This window comes from Falco biarmicus, chromosome 11 (assembly GCF_023638135.1).
Source record: "Falco biarmicus isolate bFalBia1 chromosome 11, bFalBia1.pri, whole genome shotgun sequence".
In the NCBI taxonomy this organism is placed as follows: domain Eukaryota; kingdom Metazoa; phylum Chordata; class Aves; order Falconiformes; family Falconidae; genus Falco; species Falco biarmicus.
Genome location: NC_079298.1, coordinates 33,010,426 through 33,031,447, shown reverse-complemented (window position 1 = coordinate 33,031,447; position 21,022 = coordinate 33,010,426). Strand labels below are relative to the sequence as shown.

The following is a 21,022-nucleotide window of genomic DNA, read 5'->3' as shown; positions in this document are numbered from 1 at the left end:
CTGCTTCAAAATCTGAATCTAAATCCAAATGCAAAATTAAATGTATCGAAAGTAAGTCTTTAAAAACAAACTCTTTATTAAGACTAAAATCATACAACTTGCAGTAAATTCTCTAAAGGCATGATACATATTACAGAGCTGTACTTGTCCTAAGGAACTGAAACGACAAACTGGTAACAGCATGAAAGGAATTCGGGAGAGAAATGCACTTTTGCCAAAGTGGAAAGACCTCGGTGAATTTCCCTACCACCCACCCCTCCCCAGATCCCCACAGCCTCCTCTGAAGCCACCACTGGCTCCTCGATAGCCTCCTCCTCGATAGCCACCCCCACCTCCGTAGCCTCCCCGCAGGCTACCTTGGTATCCCCTTCCCCCTGAGCACCTGCCAGGGTAGCTGTAGCCACTGTACCCTCTACCTCTGTAGCCGGAGCCACGCGAGTAGCCTCCCCAGCCTCTGAGACCACCTCCACTGCCATAGCGAGCCATTTTGGGGGGGCGAGGACCATCCCCGAACCTGGCAAAGAGAAACATGATACTTGAGATATATCCATACTCCATGCAATCTTACAGATTCCAGTTTTTAAAATATTACAGGAATAATCAATTGCCAAGACACTCTGTTAAGATGCCTCTATTTTCTGTTAACAGAATACAATGTTTGAATTCCAGTTGTACTTTTGCATCTTTTCCACTGCAGTAAAGAAAAGCTGGTGGCCTGCCCTGCCACATAAGCAGTCCCTCCTCTAAATTTCCGACAGGACTACACCTAGAAAGTTTTCCCCTCAATCCCACTTCTGCAGCTCACACAAACACATAGGGACCCCTGTTCCTGTTTACATGAGCACGGTGATATTTACTTAGCTCCTCACAAGACACAGTGAACCATACATCGAAGCTGGGTTTTGGTTTGTTCCTTAAATTACTAACAGCTCACCGGTGTTTTTTCTTTGTTTCAGAAGCAAGACATGAAAACAAGGGGCAAGAGGGGTGCAAGCACATCCAAATAATCGTTTTAATTCCAGAGGCAAAGATGAATAGGTTCGCCCAAAATAAATGTGGATTGTCTTTTCTTTAAAAGTCATTGTGTTTTGGAAGAGGCAATGACAGCTTTTATTCCTGAGAGTCACTTGTCCTTCCTGTGGAAACAGGTAGTGACCTGCCTGCATCAGACTTCGAACATGACAGTTTTACATACACTAAGACTATTGACTTTGAAGTGAAAGCCTGAAGCTCCTGACCACATGGGACAAGACTCTCCAGGTTATTTGAGCTACAGACTTCTGCAGCCACTGTGCAGGGAGTGAGCAGTGGAGCTGACAGCTCGGACCTACTCTGTTTGGGTTCTGTGATGTCCCTGGGGGCAAGAGGTGGCGAGCGCTCCTCACCCCAGAGCTCAGCCTGCACAAGCCCACGGAGCCCAGCTAACCTTGCACTGGCAGCCATCAGAGTGATGCCCGCGGCTGACGGCCTGGAGATCTGACGGATCACATTCAACATTCGCTCATGTGCTGGATCCAGCATTCGAACAGTCTCAGGATCTTTAGTCACTTCCACAACCAGAGCCTCCATCGCAGCACGCAGAGCAGTGATGCAGGCAGCCACATTGTGTGGCATCTTCAGCTTGATCCTAGAGCAAAGTGTATTAGATGTATTACCGCTCCTAGGAGAGAACCTGTTTCAAAAGATGTTCATTCATCTTTCCATTGAGTGCTGCACACACTGAGCCAGACATTATATTCTCATCTTTGCAATTTTAATTCATCAACGAAGAGGCATGAAATTCAGGAAGCAAATTGGAAAGATCCCTAAAATTTAGCATTGTTAAAGCATAACTATCCTTCTGCTTAAATCTGCTCTTCAGATGTAACATACTCAGATCCAATACATAACCCCTAGCGTCAAAACAGAACAATAAAAAACCAGTAAATAAAACCATGAGGCTCCTCAAGATTTTGAAAACTCCAGGCCACCCTCAAAGTTATTAGCGAATTAAGCTTAAGCAATTCTTCACCTTCATTTTACTGACTGGGGAGCAGCAGGGGGGAAGACAACATCCAGATGGTATTTGGTCACGGCCATAAAAAGTATGCTGCTAGGGGCAACCATTTCTCTCCTCAGGCTGTGTTTCCGAGACTTAAAAACAAGGCTTCCTCAGCCTCTGTCTGAAGAGGAGGCCCAAAATACATTAATAATTCTGATTCACATTCCAGTTAAAGGGGAAAAAAACAGCAGTTTTTATGGAAACTGCCTGGCACCATGTTTTCGATTTAAGCAGACAATCTGGATGACAGTGCTGCTAATATAAACCTCTCTCTTCCCCACAGGAAACAAAGGTAACACCTTCACAATCAACCTGCTTGCTCTAGGGTCCCTGTTCTAGGGAGGTTTAGGTCTGTATTAGCAGCCGCTCCCCCTCAGCCTGTGCTCTTTCATAGACCTGAACATTACAAGCACCAAGGAGGCCCATACCAGTCATCTACCAGAATGAGCTCTCCATCCGACCAGACTTCCTTGGAGGCAAAGAAAAGCAGCTGCAGCGGGCTCACCAAGGTCATTGCTTTGGCAGAGATGGCTCGTGTTCGAATCTGCAGGTGGAAGAGGAATATGATCCTTGAAATAGAAAACAGATCCCTACACCCTTCTCTGGTCACTGAAACCAGAGAATTTTGTGGAAAAATAACCCAACAACCAAACACCCCACATAAAAATCTAGGCATAATGTTAGGGAATTACAAGAGCACACATAGACACAAAATTGAATGCTAGGCAGGGATTCAGTACTGGTTGGTGTGAAAAAAAAACAAAACAACAACCTCCACCACCAAAAAACTACCTGCCACTTAAAAGTATTCATTTTTCCATGAGTGCATATCTGCAATTATGCAGCTGACATTTTTCAAGGGCCATCTCATGCTTTGCCACCTAAAAATGACCAAGGCATAGCTGAATTATCTTCCTGCTTCTGCAGGTCCTACACATGCAAATTCTGAAGTAGCTGCACATCCATGCAACCAGCCTGCTTTGTCATTTTCTAGAAACGAGACCTTACGCTTGTACTTAAAATGAGCATTTGGACCATATCAAGCCGTCTGACCAGAGCCAGAGATAACAGCACTGACTACATGGGTTACTGCCCTTCGTTTTAAAAAGGAACTGAAGAGCAGGACTTAGAATTTCAGCCTCCCACCCTGACATTGCCTCTCTCCCTCCTTTCTTTTACACAGGAGCACAATGGGCAGAATCTGTTGTATTTGTTTATCCTCAGAGAGATTTGCTCCTGCCTGGAAGTTACCACACATGCTGAAAAGAGAGAAAATTCCAGAATAGAAATTGTGGCAGAAAAATGGCCAGTGCAAGGAGCATTGAACTTGCAGGTCAGAGGGATATTGCCAAACGCAGCAAGAAACAGATGACCAGACCTCAGAAAGAAACTTTCTTTTAGCAGGTACATAATGGCTAGGAGAGCACTGCACAGAAATCCCTCCTTCACCCCAGCCTCCCCCAGGCGCTGTCGTAGCCACAATTAAACCACCATCTTAGCTACTCTTAGTTTTCCATCTGCACTTTGATTTAATAAAGCACAGCTTTTTAAGTTCAAAAGTCTTTTGGTGTTTTTAGAAAACCTCACTTGAAAGAGATGGTCAAGACATCCTGACATCAGGGGTGAAGAAGAGGCAAAATCTCACCACAACTCTGAACTATGTATGTGGAAATCCAAAGTATCAAGCTGAGCCCTCAGCCAGTGCCCAAAGGAATCAAAATTCCATTTATAACCAGTGAAATGGTTTATCTGCCATTACTAAAATAAGCTGCATGTCAGCAAAAAGGACTGAGGATATAAAAATCAGAATAAATAAACCGTAATTCTGAACGGCCCAGTGTAGACAAGCTGAATAAAAAACCCTACAGCATCACTCTGCTGTAAGATCTTAAGAGGCTCTCCTTACAGCAAGATACTTTGCTATTTTGATGCTTATTCGCAAAAACATCTTTACAGCACCTCCCAGGCAGGAGGAACTCCTATTGCGCACAGCTGGTTTTGACAACAGGTGACAGAGCACTTCAGGGCCTCCCCATCGCTGTGCCAGAGTAAATGTGCACAGGCAGCACAAGCAGGCTGGCAGCCCCAGGACCACCTCCTGTGCATCCTACACAAAGGCATCACCTTCATTTGCTCCTTGAAAGAAGGGTGAGCAGGAGCAGCTGAATTCATTATGGCTATCACTGGAGCACAGGAGAGCACCCAGGAGCTTAAGTGTACGTGTACGGTATGTGGTGAGTACACGGAATTAACGGGATGGAGGAAAAGGTCATGGAGACCCTGGCGAAAGCATCTCGGGGGTTTTATGAGGTGCTTGGGAAATGGGAGTTGTCCTCAAGAGATGACCAATTACCTACATGCCAAAAAGGAAGCACTTCACTGACATGTTACATGTTCCTGTTTTCTCTCTGGATTCATAAGTAGCAGAAGTGCTAAGGGCAAAAATTCTCTAGTGCCTAATTAGTATGGAAGAGCTCCTGAAGCTATCTCTTAAAGAAGAGAATAATTTAGATCTTTGTCTAGGAACTGGCTGTTTCCACAACACTCACAAGAACTTTCTACGCAGCTCTACTTCTAGAGACTGGAAGTTACTGGAAGGCTGAGTGACACCATGACCTCATAAGGTACACTTTGGGGGGAGGGGGCAGGGAGAGAAACACCAAAAAAACAAACCCACCAACAAACAAAACCCAAACCCCAAGCTAAATATTGTACAGTTTAGGGTTTTTTTCATATGACTTGTTTACCAAAAAGAGCCTCTTAGACAACTTGGCAGCATGTGATCAAGAACAAATTCAAAAGGCTTTACCTTTTCTCCAAAAACAAAGAAGGGCGATGGATACTTAATGTCCTGGCTGCTGAAAGGGCAGTTGACAGATGACTTGTGGATGAGCGCATTGTGCCCCTCAGTGGTAAGAATTTTTCTCTTCTCCTTGTGGTAGCAGACATTGGGGTAGACCCCAAAAGCAAGCAGGGAGATTACAACATCCAGATTATTATCTGGTCCAGTGTTGTTAAACGGTTGAGTCATCAAACATTCTGTTGACAGAGAACAGAAGACTGGCTTGCATCCACAAGTCACGTAGGACAGCACAGCAGAACTGGTTAGGATCCTGGATCAATGTATTTTCTGATTCAATCAACTGGTAGATGTGCATCTTTTCTCAAATGACCTCTGCACTCAAAGCATTTCAGTTCTACATTCAATTTATTCACGAAGAGCAAAAAGCTGAAAAATACTACTACAAAGAGGTATTTTTCTCTCCCAAGCTCTTCAAAAACAGGGAGAGAGGGGTTTGATTGCTGTACCACAATGTGTTTACCATCATCTGTTTTGGAGACAGATCTTCTGAGGGAGGTCAGAATGGATGTTTTCCTTAGTTTATTTGTTACAAACCTCCCCAGAGACTCTGGTGGCTTGTTTTCAGGTCATCTTGCCCAGAAATAAAGTTAAGGATAAATGCAACAATGATCCTAGCAGCATGAGGAGAAAAAAAAATTAAAGGAATTTTAAAAAAAAAAAAAAAAAAAAAGAGCGAGGAGGGAGATGAATATCTGCTGAATCCAGCCAGCCATGCTATTTAACTGAGCAAGCTTCTCAGGAACATCAAGCAAATTCAGAACCTGGTTAACTTCAAGCATTTTCTTTTTCCTTAGTGTCATGGTTTAACCCCAGCCAGAAACTAAGCCTATCCCAGTTGAAACCAGGACACTTCGAAAATTGACTATTATGCCACACTACTGCACATCCCTCCTGTAGCACAAACCCAGAAAATCACAGGGCACATAGCTCACTGTTTAGATCACACCGGCTTCTCCCCAAGGAGAAAAGGATGAAAAGGAGCGGGGAAGCACAGCACAGCACATTTTGGAGATGCAACAAGTGAAGGAGAAAGAAAATCAGGAATGTAAACTCTCTAAGGACAATTGCTGAATGGATTTTTAATCCTGCAGCCTCCAAAATCTCCCCGTGTTGCACCACAGCCATCACAACTTCTCTGGTTTAGACAATTATGAGAGAATGAGACAGCACTACAATTTCATCTGAACACAGCTGTAAAAGCAGAACAGCTTTATGGCAAATCCACTACAGGCCTCTGTGCTTGTGTGCGCATGATAGATTATCTTGTTTATTTTTCTCTCATCTCAGAACAAAAAATGCAATCATTAAATTATAATTTCCAAGCAGGATCACCTTCAGGGAAGCCAGAATTAACAAGTATATCTTTTAGCTGGACCTTTGCTTCCCAAGTCATTCTAAGAGTAGCCATGCTGAGTCTTCTGCGTTCACAAAATCTTTTTTCTGCTTCTTCGCCACCCATTCTAAAAAATAACAGAGTGAATTAGAAGTCTGTTCAAGAAAAGTGTGACAGCCAAAGCATCCATTGACTTAATCTAGTCTGGTCACAAAACTGCTCACCCTGCATTACCCTTAACTTCTCATCAAATTTTGTGCCAAGACAATATACCTTGCATCATTCCAGGCTTGGAAGACGGAGAGCAAAGCAACATGATCTGAAAACCTGTTCCCAGCAAAATTCCTATGGATATAACCCAGGCGTTTGCCTTCACTGATGAAAGGTTCAGGGAAACAGGTGGCTGCAGAGATGGTACAAATAGCATCTCCCACACTGAAAGAAACCACAAAAGGTACCAGGATCGAGTTTATTCACAGTATTTCTGCCAGCAGCTGTTATAGGCTGTTGATACTAGTAACAACATCTTTGCTAGAGACCTTAGTAATGTGGCCCTTACCTACCAGAGTTCTTCACAGAAACACTTCCCTGGAAGTGGATGTTAAATTAGCTCCAATTCCAGTACTTACACACAAATCCTTTTATCTTCCCTCCCCTTCCCCCCATGCATACATCATGGTGAAGAGCCATCACAATTACAAACAACATATCTTTACTTCTGCTAAAGTAAAACGTGTGATTTATTTTTCTTCTTATCTAGGTGTCAAATTTCACATCTCCCCACCTCTAGCTCACTGCTATACTTCAGTATTTAGAGCCCCACTCTTAACTCTTAAGCATTCAGCCTCTACTGGTCCCTTTGCAGTTAATTCTGACTTTCGTGACTACTCTATTCCCTGTACTGTTAGTTATTTATCCTCTGCTCTCATGAACATTTAGTTTCCTGTCCGCAGGTCTAGTATCTTCATCACAAAGGCAACCAGAGGGCTGGAGCACTTCCCCTATAAAGACATGTTGAGAGAGCTGGGGTTGTTCAGCCTGGAGAAGAGATGGCTCCGGGAAGACCGTATAGCAACCTGCTAGTGCCTAAAGGGGGCTTCTGAGAAAGATGGAGACAGACTTTATACAAGGGCCTGTAGCGATAGGGCAAGGGGTAATTTAGATTAGATATTAGGAAGAAATTCTTTACTGTGAGGGTTGTGAGGCACTGGAACAGGTTGCCTGGTGAAGCTGTGGACACCCCATCCCTGGAAGTGTTCAAGGCCAGGTTGGATGGGGCTTGGAGCAACCTGGTCTAGTGGAAGGCGTCCCTGCTCATGGTCAGGGGTTGGAACTAGGTGAACCTTAAGGTGCCTTCCAACCCATCTAGATGTATTGTTTTTTCTCTTGTACAGTGCACATCTAGAGGCTCAGGAACTCAGAGAAATAAGATAGAAGAAAAAGACCAAGGAGACTGTTAAACTTACTAAAAAATACAGCCCATTATCATCATCTTGCCAAGACGAGGCTCAATGGGAAGCTTAGCTAGAATTCTTCCAAGAGGTGTCAACTCATCATTGGAATCCAGGGCATCAAGCTCTGAAACAAGATCTCTTATTATCAAAGATGGTTACCTAATCCCAGAAATCCTTAGATAAAAAATTCAGAATTTTAATAATTGTGTTTAAACAGAAGCCCACCTATATTTAAGTTTAATGTTGTTCACAATATTGCCAACCTGATTTTCAAAACTGGTCCTACAAACAATACCTTAGTGCATGCTCTGCTTCAATGACAATTTTACTTCAGATTTACCGATGTTTTATACCTCCTCCACAATCAAAATAGTTGCTATTTAAGTCACATACATATTTTTCCATTTCTTTTTAGTTTGCTTCTGTACAAACCACTGTTACACTATTAAACTTTTTCAAGTCCCTGTATTTGATCCAATTAACCTAAACTAATTCCTGTCCCAAGAAAATCAAAGCAGCCCTACCTCAGCCAATTGTAGTCTTCATTGCAATTACCAAATCACAGAACCCTCTGTTCATCAAAAAGAGAACACTACACTCTCTCTTCCACGAGGCTTTGCCTGCCCTTGTCTCCTTCCATTACCTAAAAATTATCACCTGAGCTCATCCTCAAAGCTATTAACCACTGTCAATAACAAAGTCAAACAAGTTTCTGTGGCTGTTTGACAGACTGAAGGATTTCATGAGTCTCCTTATCTTTCTAGCCATTTGGCCATAACCATTAAACTACACTTCCTAAAACTCTTAAGTTTGCACAAGAAAAACCAACACAAGTGTGATCTTTAAAAACCCTTTTAAGATATAAATTAAAAATGCAAACTCATAGTTCATGTACTGCATTTACAGATTACTTTGGGAAACTTCAGCACAGCTAAAAGCTTTACACAAAACAAAAAAAAACAAACCACCAAAAAAACCCTTGCAGCCTCAGCAATTAAAAGGAAAAATGAATAAAAAAAAGGATTCCTTAGCTACATTTTTCTTGGTATCTACTGAACTGAAAAGCCTAGGGAATATTTTGAAGAACAGCATGTCTCATCATCCTAAAAACACGCTAGTACTATACATGCACTGCAAAAAAAATCACAGGTCATCCAGGAAATGGAGGCACATACAGAAAGGTCTATTTGGCGTCAAAGCTGAAAACATTTGCCTTTTTCCCTGGTTTTGCATTTCTTATCTGAAGTGCAAGAAACACACTAATATTTTTTAGATCAGAAAGTCATTAAACTTTAATATGTATCCCTAGCTATGTTCTTCATTCTGGTCTCCCTTCTATATACAAGCAATCTAGACTCCTCACACATTTTTTCATAAGATCAACAATTAAATAGATTATTTCAGTTCTTAAAAATGTTAGGTGCTTATTTAGTGACATTTACAAAGCATGTTGAAGTTTGAGATCACTGCTTCAAATCTGAAGCATGAATTCAGGGTTCCTCCCTGCTTCGTTTTACTCATATTCTGGTTAGTTCCTTGAAGAAACTGGGGAGACAGCTTAACCCCCACCTCAGTTTCTCCTGTTTTACAAGGATACTGACATTTGCATATTTATAAGCTGAGGATTTAATTGCTTGACAAAATACTGAGATCTTGGGTCAGCAAACTGTACAAAGCAGTAATCATACAATAAACTACTAACCTCTCTTTCTCAGTACTTCTATAGTAGTTTTTTAAGCGCCTTAGGCACTAAACTGAGTCTGTCATACACAGCAGTGCCACAGCTGGAAAACAGGAAGCTGGAAGCTAACATAAGTTACTGGTAAAATAACAAAACAAGCCTTAAGTTTGAAGGCTCAAGTTTCTTAAAGGAATGACACTCCACTTGGGAATTTAAGTATTTCTTCAGCTGCAAAAGACACTGCCACCCACACGATGCATCCAGGAAACACCTTGCTGTGTCAGACAGCATGCTACTACACAAACAATCTAACCAGAGATGTTAAAGCAGGTTCATAAGTGATCATTATACACGGGAAATCACTTGGAGTCAGCTCCATTAAATACAATTTTGTGGACAATGGTACCTCTTAGCGTGCGTTCTGCTTCAATCACTGCATCCAGAGGTGGTGGTTCTATTGCTTTGGCCAAAAACTGACCAATTCCTCCCAGCCGCAGCAACTTGATGCTCAAAGCAATTTCATGAAGTGGTGTTCGAAACATTTCAGGTGTCCTATGAGTCTGAAGTCTGGAATGAGAAAAGAACAAAAAAGCTCACGTTTTTCTGAACATAGGCTTTGATCACCAGCATGGGTCATTCCATCAGCAAAAACTACCACCCTCCAAAGCAAATACAGCCTCCCAGCCCACCCATCAGCTCTCACTGTGCTCCTGTAATTTAGGCTCTTCTACCAGTATCTACCTTTCATGCTTCTCAATTCTCATCTCTGGGTAAATTTACGCTGGAAATGCACAGAGGGTATAGCCCTTGCGTCATCACTACCTGGTGTAGTTTCTAGCATAAGCTGAGCACGTACAAAGTTTGCATGGCTGAAGCCAGATTCACAGCATGGCTGTGTCCAGCCCCACACTTGTCCCCTTACAGTCATCTCCTACTTTGCTAAGGAAGGTTTTCCACTCCTGAGACGACAACCTGCTTTCAGTCTGCCTTATGTAAAAGCACTTCTCCGCTTGTCCTTCTATCAACTCCAAACCACCCAACTTCTGCGCATTTCTGCTTTGATCACTAAGAAGATGAAGTATTTTTCCTGGATGCTTTCCAAAGGTGTTTTTCTGCTAGGAAAAAGACTCGATGGAAACAGAGCTCTTAAAACTTCAGCACAGTATCATTAGTGATCCTTTAGCTTGTTGGTTGAAATACGAACTCCTAGGAATGACTGCACTGAGCAACAGACAGCCAGAAAAGGTTTCAAAACACCTCAAACAGATTTCCAGATTCAGCTGGCACCAGATTTAGACAGTATCTCTCAAAGGATTATCTGCACCAGTGACAAACAATTTTTCTTTCCTAGGCACCACAGAGCTTATGTTTTGGGTTTATATTTTTTGAAGGAAGGTAACCTTAAAGTCATGAAGTCCCATGATTACTGCAGTAGCCTAAAATTGGTTCACTGTCAGAAATTCTTCATTAAAATCACTCCACTGTACTAGAAAGAACACAAAAATAAATTTGAGTGATTTAAGGAAAGTTTTTGATCAATTGATGCTTTCAGAGGTTACAAAAAGTTGAACATCAAAACATAGCTAAGCTCTAACAGCCATCTGAGAAAGGGGCACTGAAACTTTCATGGGAGAGATCAAACACTGAGCGTAACAGCTGTGTAGACTTCTGCAACCAGCAAAAAGATTTCCATGGCTCTAGTAACTGAGAAAAGCTTGGCAGCTAGAAGAGGTCAAAAGTTGCAGCAGCAGGGAAGGTGCTAGGGCAGCGTGAAGGGCCTTTCTGGCCACAGAATGGGGATGGAGGGAAAAGTAACATCTGTATTCCCTGCTTTTTACTACTTTCATGACAAAATTGCCTGTTGGGTGAAGATGCCAGGTGCCAACAATATTTAAAGGCAGACTAGAGCCTTACCCTCATTACAAAGCTTTTTTCTGCCTTACCTCCGTCCCCCAGCAGCATTGTTTTTCTCCCAAGAGGTTCTGTAGGTTGCAGTGAAGTGCTTACTAATAAAATCATGAACTATTTATCCATCTCATGCTATGAATAAAAGCATATAAACATGTAATTTTTTTTTAAGCAAAAGAATGGAGATATTCCAGTGTGAACAAAGTTCATGCACCTCCTCTCTGTGCTTTCTAAAATTATTTCCCCAGTTTGATCAGAAGTAGCACAGAACAGTTCTGGGAGAAATCTCTGAGGTTATTTCTAAAGAGCACAGCCTCACCTTTCAAAGCGAGCTCTGCTGCACAAATGGAAACAAAATCCAGCACGCACACGTCCAGCTCTTCCTTTCCGCTGCTCCAAATTAGTTTTTGATGCCCAGACTGTGGCATAGTTTGTCATGTTATTATGAGCGGTAAAAAGCTTCACTTTTTGTCTGTTACAGGAAAAAAACCCAACACTTAAGATCAGATGTTCTTCATCTTAAGTCCTGCCAAATCAGTTCTTATTTTATTCCCTGCAGCCACACTGCTTTTAAGAAGCAAACCACCCCTGTTTGACTAGCTAAGATTTGGCTAGTTAGGCATCTATCTGGAAGCTAAAGTATCATACTCTTTATAAAGCAGCGCCCCAAGCTATACGCAGAATGAAGTTTTCACAGTTGTCTCAAAAGCTTAAAATTCTTATGCAATTAATGAGATCCCTATGTGTAATCTGCTCAGAGAACATGCATAGCAACACAGGATCTGTAACAGTCTACAAAAATCTTCCTCTTTCCCATCAGCTATACACTGAGCGTTTGTAGTACTCATTTGGCAGATAACATATTTCAAATACGCATGGAGACCCAGTGACACCTCACATGAATAGTGCCAGCGTGAATGCAGCCGACTGAAACCAGCCCACTGAAATGCCAGTGTGGTTTATAACCCTGCCGAACAGCTAAAGACAATGTAAATTTGTCTTGAGTGAGTTAAAGCCCTTAAACTCAGCTCTGCGACTATGGGAACACAAGGCAGTTCTATGTGTTCAGAAACCCTTTTTGCATTCCAAAGAACAGGATTTACACAACAAAAAGCTGCTTCATGAACTCACTTGCAGGAGTCTATAACATAGACCACATCGTTGATGGTAATGCTAGTCTCAGCAATACTGGTAGATAAAATAACCTACAAAAAACAGGAAATGCATAGTGAAATATATTTGGTCTGAAAAAGTTAAGGATGGACTGCAAGATCAACTACATAACTTATACAAGTCAGCAATACATTCCACAAAAGCACAACAGAACTCCACACAGAGAAGGCTGTCATACTTTCGTTACTCCAGGAGGCACAGGATCAAACACTCGACGTTGTTCCTCCAAAGGAATTTGCGAATGCAGAGGTAAAATTCTGTACTGGCGGCCTCCTACAACATAAATACAAGAAGGTTGGTAACTACTACTATGTGAATCTCATTTCTTCTTTGCACAATACAAATACAAATTTCTATCCATGCATTCTCATGACAAATTAATTCAGCTCCCTAAGCCACTCATCCAAGTCTCCTCTTTACACAGTCAATAGTTTCCTTTGGAAAAGATGAAATATAATAGAACACAGTTGCTTGTACCAAAGTGTGGATTCTTTTCTAGATGCTTCTGCATTGTATATATCAAGTTCCAGCCAGGCAAGAAAACAAGTACAGCTCCCGGGATGTTCAGAGTCTTGATATAAATTAGCAGGGCCTCAATGAGTTCAAAAGAAGTTTCTTTCTCATTCAGCTGAGCCATGGAGTGCTTTGTTTCTGGGCCATATTCATCACTGCAAATAAGGTTGCAATTGGCCTACAAAAATCAAAAACCAAACAAAAAAAAAAAAGACACAGAAGAAGTCATATAAATTAATTTATGTGGAGACTGGCTGGCCAGGCAAATAAGAAAATGAAATACATGGGTAGCTGATAGGGAAGACCATCCTGGGCACAGCTCACAGAAACACTTGCAATAAGCAGTTCAGGTTCTGCTCCCCAGCTTTCTAATATAAAAACTGAACTATGAATCCATTGCACTGAGTTACAGCTCAATACAAATCTGCACCAGTAAAGCATCAAATTAATGTAGCTTCTGTTCAGGTGAATGGGGATAACATCATAAAAAGGAGAAGAAAATGCTTTTCTCATTAAAAACTGGTCATTTTTTAAAATTTCAAATAACTTACTTAAACAATAGTTTCAGACCTACAAATTAAGAGCGGTATCATGAAAGTGATAGATTCTTGACAATGGATGTAAACACTATTAACTGCAAGGAAAGAAGCAAAAGAAGGGACAGAATCTAAATTTTCACCTTGAAAAGATATCACCAAGCTCATATTTCTGTATCTATTTCTTCTTCCAAGGTCACCAATCTTTTCACATTTAAAAGCATTCCAAGTTTATCTTTAGAGAGAAGCAAACTGACAAAACATGAGAATTTTAGCTTTAAAAAAAAAAAAAAAAATCTTCAGTTTACAGGGGCAATGAGAAAATTCAATTCCATTTCTGAAGTTAACAGCAATCTTGGATATTAAAAATACAAAAGCTGCTAAAGATGTTGAAATTCAACAATGCCAGAAAAATTACACTTGAGCTAGAGTCCTAACTGGCACTTGTTTAATTTTTCGTATTAAAAAAGTCAAACATACATCATCATCGTCAGCGCTTTCCTCATCCTTCTCTTTCTTCTTCTTTTCCTTTGGTGGAGGAATGAATTGAGTCATCTGAATGCAATCTTCCAGAAAATAATCTGCAAGGACAGACAACCACTGGTTATCAAGACTGACCACTAAAAGCCTGTGTAATGGAACATAACTCTTTTCATCTTCTCTCGAGATTCTCCTGATATAATTGTGATGTTTCTAAGTATGAGGCCAAGCTTGGAGAAAACTTCTTGGCTGTACACTAGGGGATGAGAATTATTCCCACATTATCCCAATGATTATTCCTCTATTCAGTATACTTCCACATATTTTTTTACCTTTTTTTTTAAATACTGGCTGATTTAAAGCTATTTCCATTACCCCCAATATCACAGACAACTGATCTGAAACACCATAGCTTGATATTACCATGTCTCTGGTCCTTTGAGGGGGCAGAGATGTGATTTTTTTTATTTTGGGGGGTGGTGGGTGGTGTAGTGGTGGTAGTATTATTTGTTTGCTCGTGTTTTTAAACCAAATGGTGCTACAAAATGGTTTGTGAGCCACATCTGTAAGACGTGACAATACAAAAGAAATTTATATCTTGCTGTCCCATAATCCTGAAGCATATAACCGAAAAAATAAAAACTAAAGCAGTTCCTGAAAGTGCAACTAATGATTTACCTTGGACAGGAAAGGTTCTACCGAAGACCTCAACGATAGGACAGTTGAAGAAGTATTCACAAAACATATTAGTATCGATTGTGGCAGACATGAGGATAACCCTGATTTCAGGATATGCCTGAACTACATCTCTCAACACCACCAAAAGAAAGTCAGTCTGCATATAAAGAGAATAAACACACCATTAATTTCCCACCCATACAAAACAGTGTCTTCCCAAGAGACCAGAAGGAATTACAGACATACACGTTCACTGAACAGGAACTTTTCGGGACAAGAGAAGTAACAAGTATCACAAAAATGTTCTATAAACAGAAACAAGTTGTCAGTGCTTTATTTAGAAAATACAGCAATTCCTGGGATAAGTGAATTTTAGGATTTCCAGTGTAAAGAAGGGTTATTCTTTTATCAGAATGAAACAAACTAAAGAAATGCATTCAAAAATGGTTTGCTTCCTTCCTAACAATACATTACAACTTAAGGTACTTTTAAACTTGGTTTACACATTAAGTAGCTATAGTTCATAAAATTAATAGGAATGACTAGCTGCAGTTTTATTGCAAAGTTTTATAGTTCTATTTGAACATGACATTTACTTAGTTTTGCCATGCAGCTAGGCAGGCTCTTAGTTCAACAGATAAAATTCTAAGCTCAGTCAAAATTTCAAAACTTATATTTTACATCATTAATATAAACCTAATAAATGAAGAGATGCACCAGAAGTATCTGCATTGCAATTCCATCCAAATGAGTCCCCAAATTCTGTCAAAACAAGCTTAAACATCATGTCAGAACTCAGTGGTTTCTCTCACTCATTCTCTGCCGCACTTGGTGTGAGAATCAAAGGGACAGAAAAGGTTTCTCATTTCTTAAATTATATATAATCCCTCCCCTAATTCTATTGTCAACTTGTGGCTTTTTTCTTCATGTCAAAATCAAATTTAAATGCATCACTCTCAAGACTGCAGCTTCTGTAAATACTACTGCTGTTCTGTTACAGTAATACATCATTGTCAGTAGAAAAAGCACTCCAAAATAAAAGCAACATTCAGCATGCTCCCACATTTGGACAAGAAGCGCTTGTACCACAATGTTCTATTTTCCAAAGAGAACAAGGAGATAGAAGGAGATTCTAATAGGAAAAAAGACACAGGGCAGCAAGGTCACACAGGTCCTTGCTCTTCTAACCAGGCAAGGAGTAATTAAGAGTTTCTGAAAATCTTATCAAAGATGGAAAACTCACATATATGGCATTTAGTAAGACACAGTTTCCTTTCATGTTAGCTATTACACAAGAACACACACAAAAGTTAAACACAACAGAAGCACAGAGAGAAATAGGACTGTAACCACCAGCTAACTCACATTAATGTCTCTCTCATGGATCTCATCAACAATAACATGACTAATGCCACGGATCCCAGCCTCCACCTTTCTCAGAAGAACACCTTAAACAGACATAGTAGTTAAATGTTCATGTAACAGCTCAATCTTCCCCCCCACCATTTCATCACAAACAGTTGCAGCGGTTTAAAAATCAAGAAGTGTGCCGGCTGCCCAGCACCTTTTACAACCCCACCTCTAATCACCATTTCACAAGTGATGGCGAGGGTATAAAGTATTATGACTAGAGAGACTCTTTCTTCTTTCCCACCCGATAGTGCTTCCCCTTCTGTCTTCTACAGACAATCAATATACAGCAATTTTATCTCTTCAAGAGATTATTTCTGTGTGGTATTAGACCTGTATTATCATACATCTGAACAACAATCTTTCTTTGCACAACAGCGTATCAGCAAACTTCTTGAATCCAAAAAAAAAAAAACTTTAATCTTTCAAACAGACCTTCCAAAGATTTTAATCTCCCTCTGCTTTTGTTGCTAACTCGAAAGAATTCAGATCCATAAGTAACAAGCTCCAAACACAAACAAACCAATACAGACCTACAGTGCAGAACATCACACTGGCATGCGGCCGAGGAAGCACAGATTCAAACCGCACACTGTATCCACAGCTTTGCCCAGGTTGCTCTCCTCTCTCGTATGACACACGCTCTGCTACAGAAACAGCACTAATCCTCCGAGGCTGAGGGATGAAAAAGTTTTCCCTAACTTAATGATGAGGTTTTATAAGTTTATCAGAACACAGCTGAAATAAGAAAGTAAATTATAGAAGTTATAGGTGCCATGTCCTAAGATTCCTTTACAGAGTAGTCATTAAACAGTAGTATCTCTAACAGCAGGCTTTTTTCCTTCTACAATGGTTAATTCTGCACAAAAAATCACAGAGGAGAGAGACAAGGATACATAGGAACTACTAGCTGGCATTTGCCAAATCGTTTTCCCTCAGTCTGCCAGAAAGTTTTCACCTGGGCAAGGTACAAGCCAGATTATCCCAATCGTAGATACATGAAAGAGTAACACTCCAAATGAAGATACACATGATGCTGAGGCTTCTCCTACACGTAGCACTAAGGAGATACTTCTATGAACAATGTCCTGCAATGATAACTATTAGGATGTGTTGAGAGATCTGATTTTTTTCCAGTATCCGATCACAAAATTTAAGTGGTTGCATTTTTAATGTATTTCTCACCTGTGTCACTATTACGTTGCACTCCGCAGCTCTGTTGGTTTTGATGTATTCATCCAGGATGTACTGTGGCACTTGTGTGGTTTTGCCACAACCAGTGGCACCACGAATTACAACAACAGAGTTGTGACAGATTGCATCCAGAATTTCACTTTCAAAATTCTTCACAGGTAAGGCCTCTCTCTCTTTTTGGATCTGGAAAAGAACGCAGCACATTTCCAAAAGTCTCCAAAAATCAACCTATTCGGCTCCATGTCCACACTTCGTCTCACTTTCTACACAGGTTTTGCTGACACAAAGGAAAAACTGTGCAAGAACAAATTATAGTTTGTAGTTTTTCCTTGCACAGCGTGACATATCCCCACATCCATCCCAGCGTAACATCCAGCACTTCTGAAAACCTGGTGCATATTACTACTGAAATCCAGTCTTACACAACTTTGATTACACTATGTTCAACCACTTCTGGAAAATAAAAAGATTACCACAAGCACACCATGTTACAGGAAGCACTTACCCTTTGTAATTCTTGATCCTGCTCCAAACGGTACAAGAAATCAGTTTTCAAATCCATGCTTATTTGCTCTGGACTGAGCTGTAAACACAAGACATTATTTGGAGGCTTTTTGACCCCTCTGCTTATCTGTATCGTAACTCCAGTACAAAAATCAGTCACACTAACATAACGATCCCAAATATCAGTAAAGGATCATTTCCTACATAAATCCCTGAAATGAGTTACAACTATGAGCAATTTTACTTCATTCATTCCAGTTTGTTAAAATTAAATGGCCATCCTCAAAAGTTTCTCAGAAAGATCTAAAACACTGAAAAAGAATGACGGTCTGAATTTAAATACTTTAACTGCTCAAGAAACACACTCCATTTAGCAGTAAGCCAATGAGATACTTAGATGATCATTCAGACAGGATTTTTTAATGTAAGGAATGAAATAATGTAAGCACATAACCACCCACAGAACGGTAGCTGAAAAGGGAAAAAGTGAGCAGAGAGGGAAATTCATCAGGCAACTCCTGTATTTCAAGTAAGAAAAAATTCTAAAGATATTCAAATTTGTTATCAAACAGCTAATTGGTTTTACTGAAAATGAGTTAGCTGCACCATGACTAGTACATAGAAATTGTGAGATTTGAAGCCAATTCAATCTGCAATGTCCCTAAATACATTAGGTGTTTTAAGCAGCAATGCTCAAGTTTATGTCAGTTCCATATTTTTTAAATCAATATATGATGATCCATGTTAATTTAATGTCATCTATGGAAAAAACTGCAGTCAAAAGGATTATTATTAAATTATTGTTTTGGTCATAAGTACTCTGGTTCCCTGTCATAGGAAACTGACGTTCCTGCCCTGAGAGTTTTTTTCTGATCATATTATACCAGTGGCCAAATTACACCACTGAGCTTGGAAGCCTACTATTTGTTCCCTTCTTCCTCATTTTATCATGCCACATGGATGTTTTTTATTTGTTCTGTGTCAAATGGGACAAGAAATGACAAAAAAAGAAAGCAGGCCGACTGGGTAGTGACACTGGCTTGCAGTACTTTCTCCTCCCAGAAAAGAAAGTCCTAGCATGGAAATACGAGAAAGAGAGGCTAGTGAATTATAAATTACATGCCCATACACTTACCTTGCAATTTCAATTAGAACTTTGTATGGGCTGCACAATAGCAAGCAAAAAGTGAAACAAAGCAAAGAACTGGGACATCTAAGACACTGCTGCTCAAGAACCTAATAAAACATGAAGTAAATACAAAGAACTCCTACCAATGAAAAGAATCCCTTCCTCCAGGTCAAGAAGGGAAGAAATTTTATCAGTGGACTGTTTTCTCCTTTGGAATAGCTCAAACTTTAAATCCTGGGGGGAAAAAGCATTTAAAAGTTCTAGAAGCATGGGGAAAACAAACAATAATCAATTTTTAAAGCTATCTTACGTTTGCCAGAGGACCCTCATCAATATTGCAGCTGGTCCAAGGGTTCCAGTTGGAATGAGGTGGTGACCACGGAACAACTCCCATATGACTTTGTCTCTGCGATGGTTCAAAATGTGCCAACTTTCCAACATTAATCAGAACTGGATTACTGGGATCCTCAGGCTATAAATCCAAAAGTAAAGTGGGCCAAGAAAGATAAATACATTAAACAAACAGGCCTGATGTTAAACACTGGATTATATGAACCACACACTCACCAAAGGCACAGTCTCCAGCGACAGTTCCCGTACAGTCTTTTGCAGTTGATTTTCTAGGTCAGAAGACAGCATGACCTCATATGGTTCCACCTAGTAAATGTTTAAAAATTACATGTTGATATACAGAAAAAGACAGACAGTGGAAGCCAGAACTGCAGGCTACTAGGGAGTATACTGAACTATCAGATATTTCCTTGGGAAACCAGGCCAAAGAGCACCATCAGTTCAAAATTCACATTCTTGAAACATTTTGCTGACTTTTCATCCACCAAGAATCTGCAGAATGTTTTTAAGTATCTAAGTTTAATTTCAGAGGAAAACATTCCCAAACTTGTAACTAAATACCAAAAAAATGCTGAAGTGCCAGAGAATTAAACCAAATAGATAAGAATTGTATGTAGCATAAACAGAGATCTTTACACTTGTAGAAAATTTATGCTGAAAAAAGCATTTGTTTTACTATTTCATTGTATACTATTTCATTTAATATGTTGTGAAACTAGTTTACTGCTCCATTCACATACACATGAAACTCTATTTCTGATCCACACCACTGACCAGAACAGAAACAGCTGCTGGTCTAAAGAATCAAAACTATTAACTTGTAAGCTGTTAAATATCAAGAGCAAACTCTCACTCACTCATCTTTATCAAGAAGTGCTTGTGTGTTATTAAAATGAAAGCAACAATTCCTGACCCTTCTACCACACTCACCGATTCTCCTTTTTTTTTCTTTGTCTGTCCAGAATAAGGTTCTATGACACCAAGATGGTAGAGCTGTCTAACCAAGGAAAGTGCACAGGACTGTGCTGCCAGCTTTTTGTTTGATCCATGTTCACGACTGAAAATCCCTGCAGCACAAAGGTCAGAGCTGTAGTAGCTGATGAGCCAAAGAGCTTCCACAGAAGATACTACTTTGAAATGGGCAAATGGGCTTTCTGATTGTACACACATGCTAGGTTTCATGGAAAGTTTCAAATCTTGGTAAATTCAGAGTTTCAACATAAAATTGAACCAGGCTCCTCCATCAACAGATGCACACTAGCTGTGTAATGTTACTTACTGACTTCCTGGGGAACTCCTGAAAAGTTTTTTCTGCATTCAGTGTCTAAGTAGTATGATTATCTTGTACCACCCAGCAACACTGTACAAATTTCACAGCAAGCTCTACATAATGAGGTATGGACAGCACGCCCATTGCCTGGAAACATATGAGACACCTGCATTTCTCAGATATGTGAAGAAAAGTAATTAAGAAAAACAAAAGCTACCATGTCTCACAAGCGTTTCTTTGTGCCGAGACATGAGTGGAAGCACGTAATGCACAAGCAGTAGACTGCAACAGGCACAGCACACAGAAAAAAGATTCCACATCAGGAAACAAACATGAACCTTCACCTCCAGAAGTGGCTCGAACACATTATAAAAGTCTATACCCACAAGTACAATCTATTCCTCTACACCAACATCCATCTCTTGTTAAAATAAAAAATTAAATAGGAACACGTACTTCGGCCCAGCTGCTTCACATAAATGTTCATTTCTGCAATAAAGCTCC

The 21,022-nt window shown here is 40.3% G+C and overlaps 1 protein-coding gene across 8 annotated transcripts in view; it reads right to left on the bottom strand.

The window, feature by feature from the left end:
• Positions 1 to 21,022, bottom strand: part of DHX9 (DExH-box helicase 9) — a 37,113-nt gene that overhangs the window by 7,987 nt on the left and 8,104 nt on the right. For 4 of the 8 annotated variants that reach the window (XR_008824649.1, XR_008824650.1, XR_008824651.1 and 1 more), the window contains exons 6-27: positions 20,975 to 21,021; positions 20,179 to 20,315; positions 19,465 to 19,554; positions 19,208 to 19,369; positions 17,770 to 17,847; positions 17,256 to 17,447; positions 16,604 to 16,745; positions 16,026 to 16,108; positions 14,661 to 14,817; positions 13,983 to 14,083; positions 12,931 to 13,144; positions 12,632 to 12,726; positions 12,412 to 12,485; positions 11,600 to 11,752; positions 9,779 to 9,939; positions 7,704 to 7,815; positions 6,511 to 6,672; positions 6,237 to 6,364; positions 4,851 to 5,080; positions 2,470 to 2,585; positions 1,427 to 1,627; positions 383 to 514 (exon numbers count right to left, since the gene is read on the bottom strand). Coding sequence is in view for 5 of the 8 variants with exons in the window: in XM_056355965.1 (XP_056211940.1) it covers positions 383 to 514; positions 1,427 to 1,627; positions 2,470 to 2,585; positions 4,851 to 5,080; positions 6,237 to 6,364; positions 6,511 to 6,672; positions 7,704 to 7,815; positions 9,779 to 9,939; positions 11,600 to 11,752; positions 12,412 to 12,485; positions 12,632 to 12,726; positions 12,931 to 13,144; positions 13,983 to 14,083; positions 14,661 to 14,817; positions 16,026 to 16,108; positions 16,604 to 16,745; positions 17,256 to 17,447; positions 17,770 to 17,847; positions 19,208 to 19,369; positions 19,465 to 19,554; positions 20,179 to 20,315; positions 20,975 to 21,021 (2,967 nt within the window). In the remaining 3 variants the exon portion in view is untranslated. Of the gene's footprint in view, positions 1 to 52; positions 515 to 1,426; positions 1,628 to 2,469; positions 2,586 to 4,850; positions 5,081 to 6,236; positions 6,365 to 6,510; positions 6,673 to 7,703; positions 7,816 to 9,778; positions 9,940 to 11,599; positions 11,753 to 12,411; positions 12,486 to 12,631; positions 12,727 to 12,930; positions 13,145 to 13,982; positions 14,084 to 14,660; positions 14,818 to 16,025; positions 16,109 to 16,603; positions 16,746 to 17,255; positions 17,448 to 17,769; positions 17,848 to 19,207; positions 19,370 to 19,464; positions 19,555 to 20,178; positions 20,316 to 20,974; position 21,022 lie in introns of those variants that run through there. The other 4 variants (XM_056355964.1, XM_056355966.1, XM_056355968.1 and 1 more) reach the window with 2 other exon arrangements.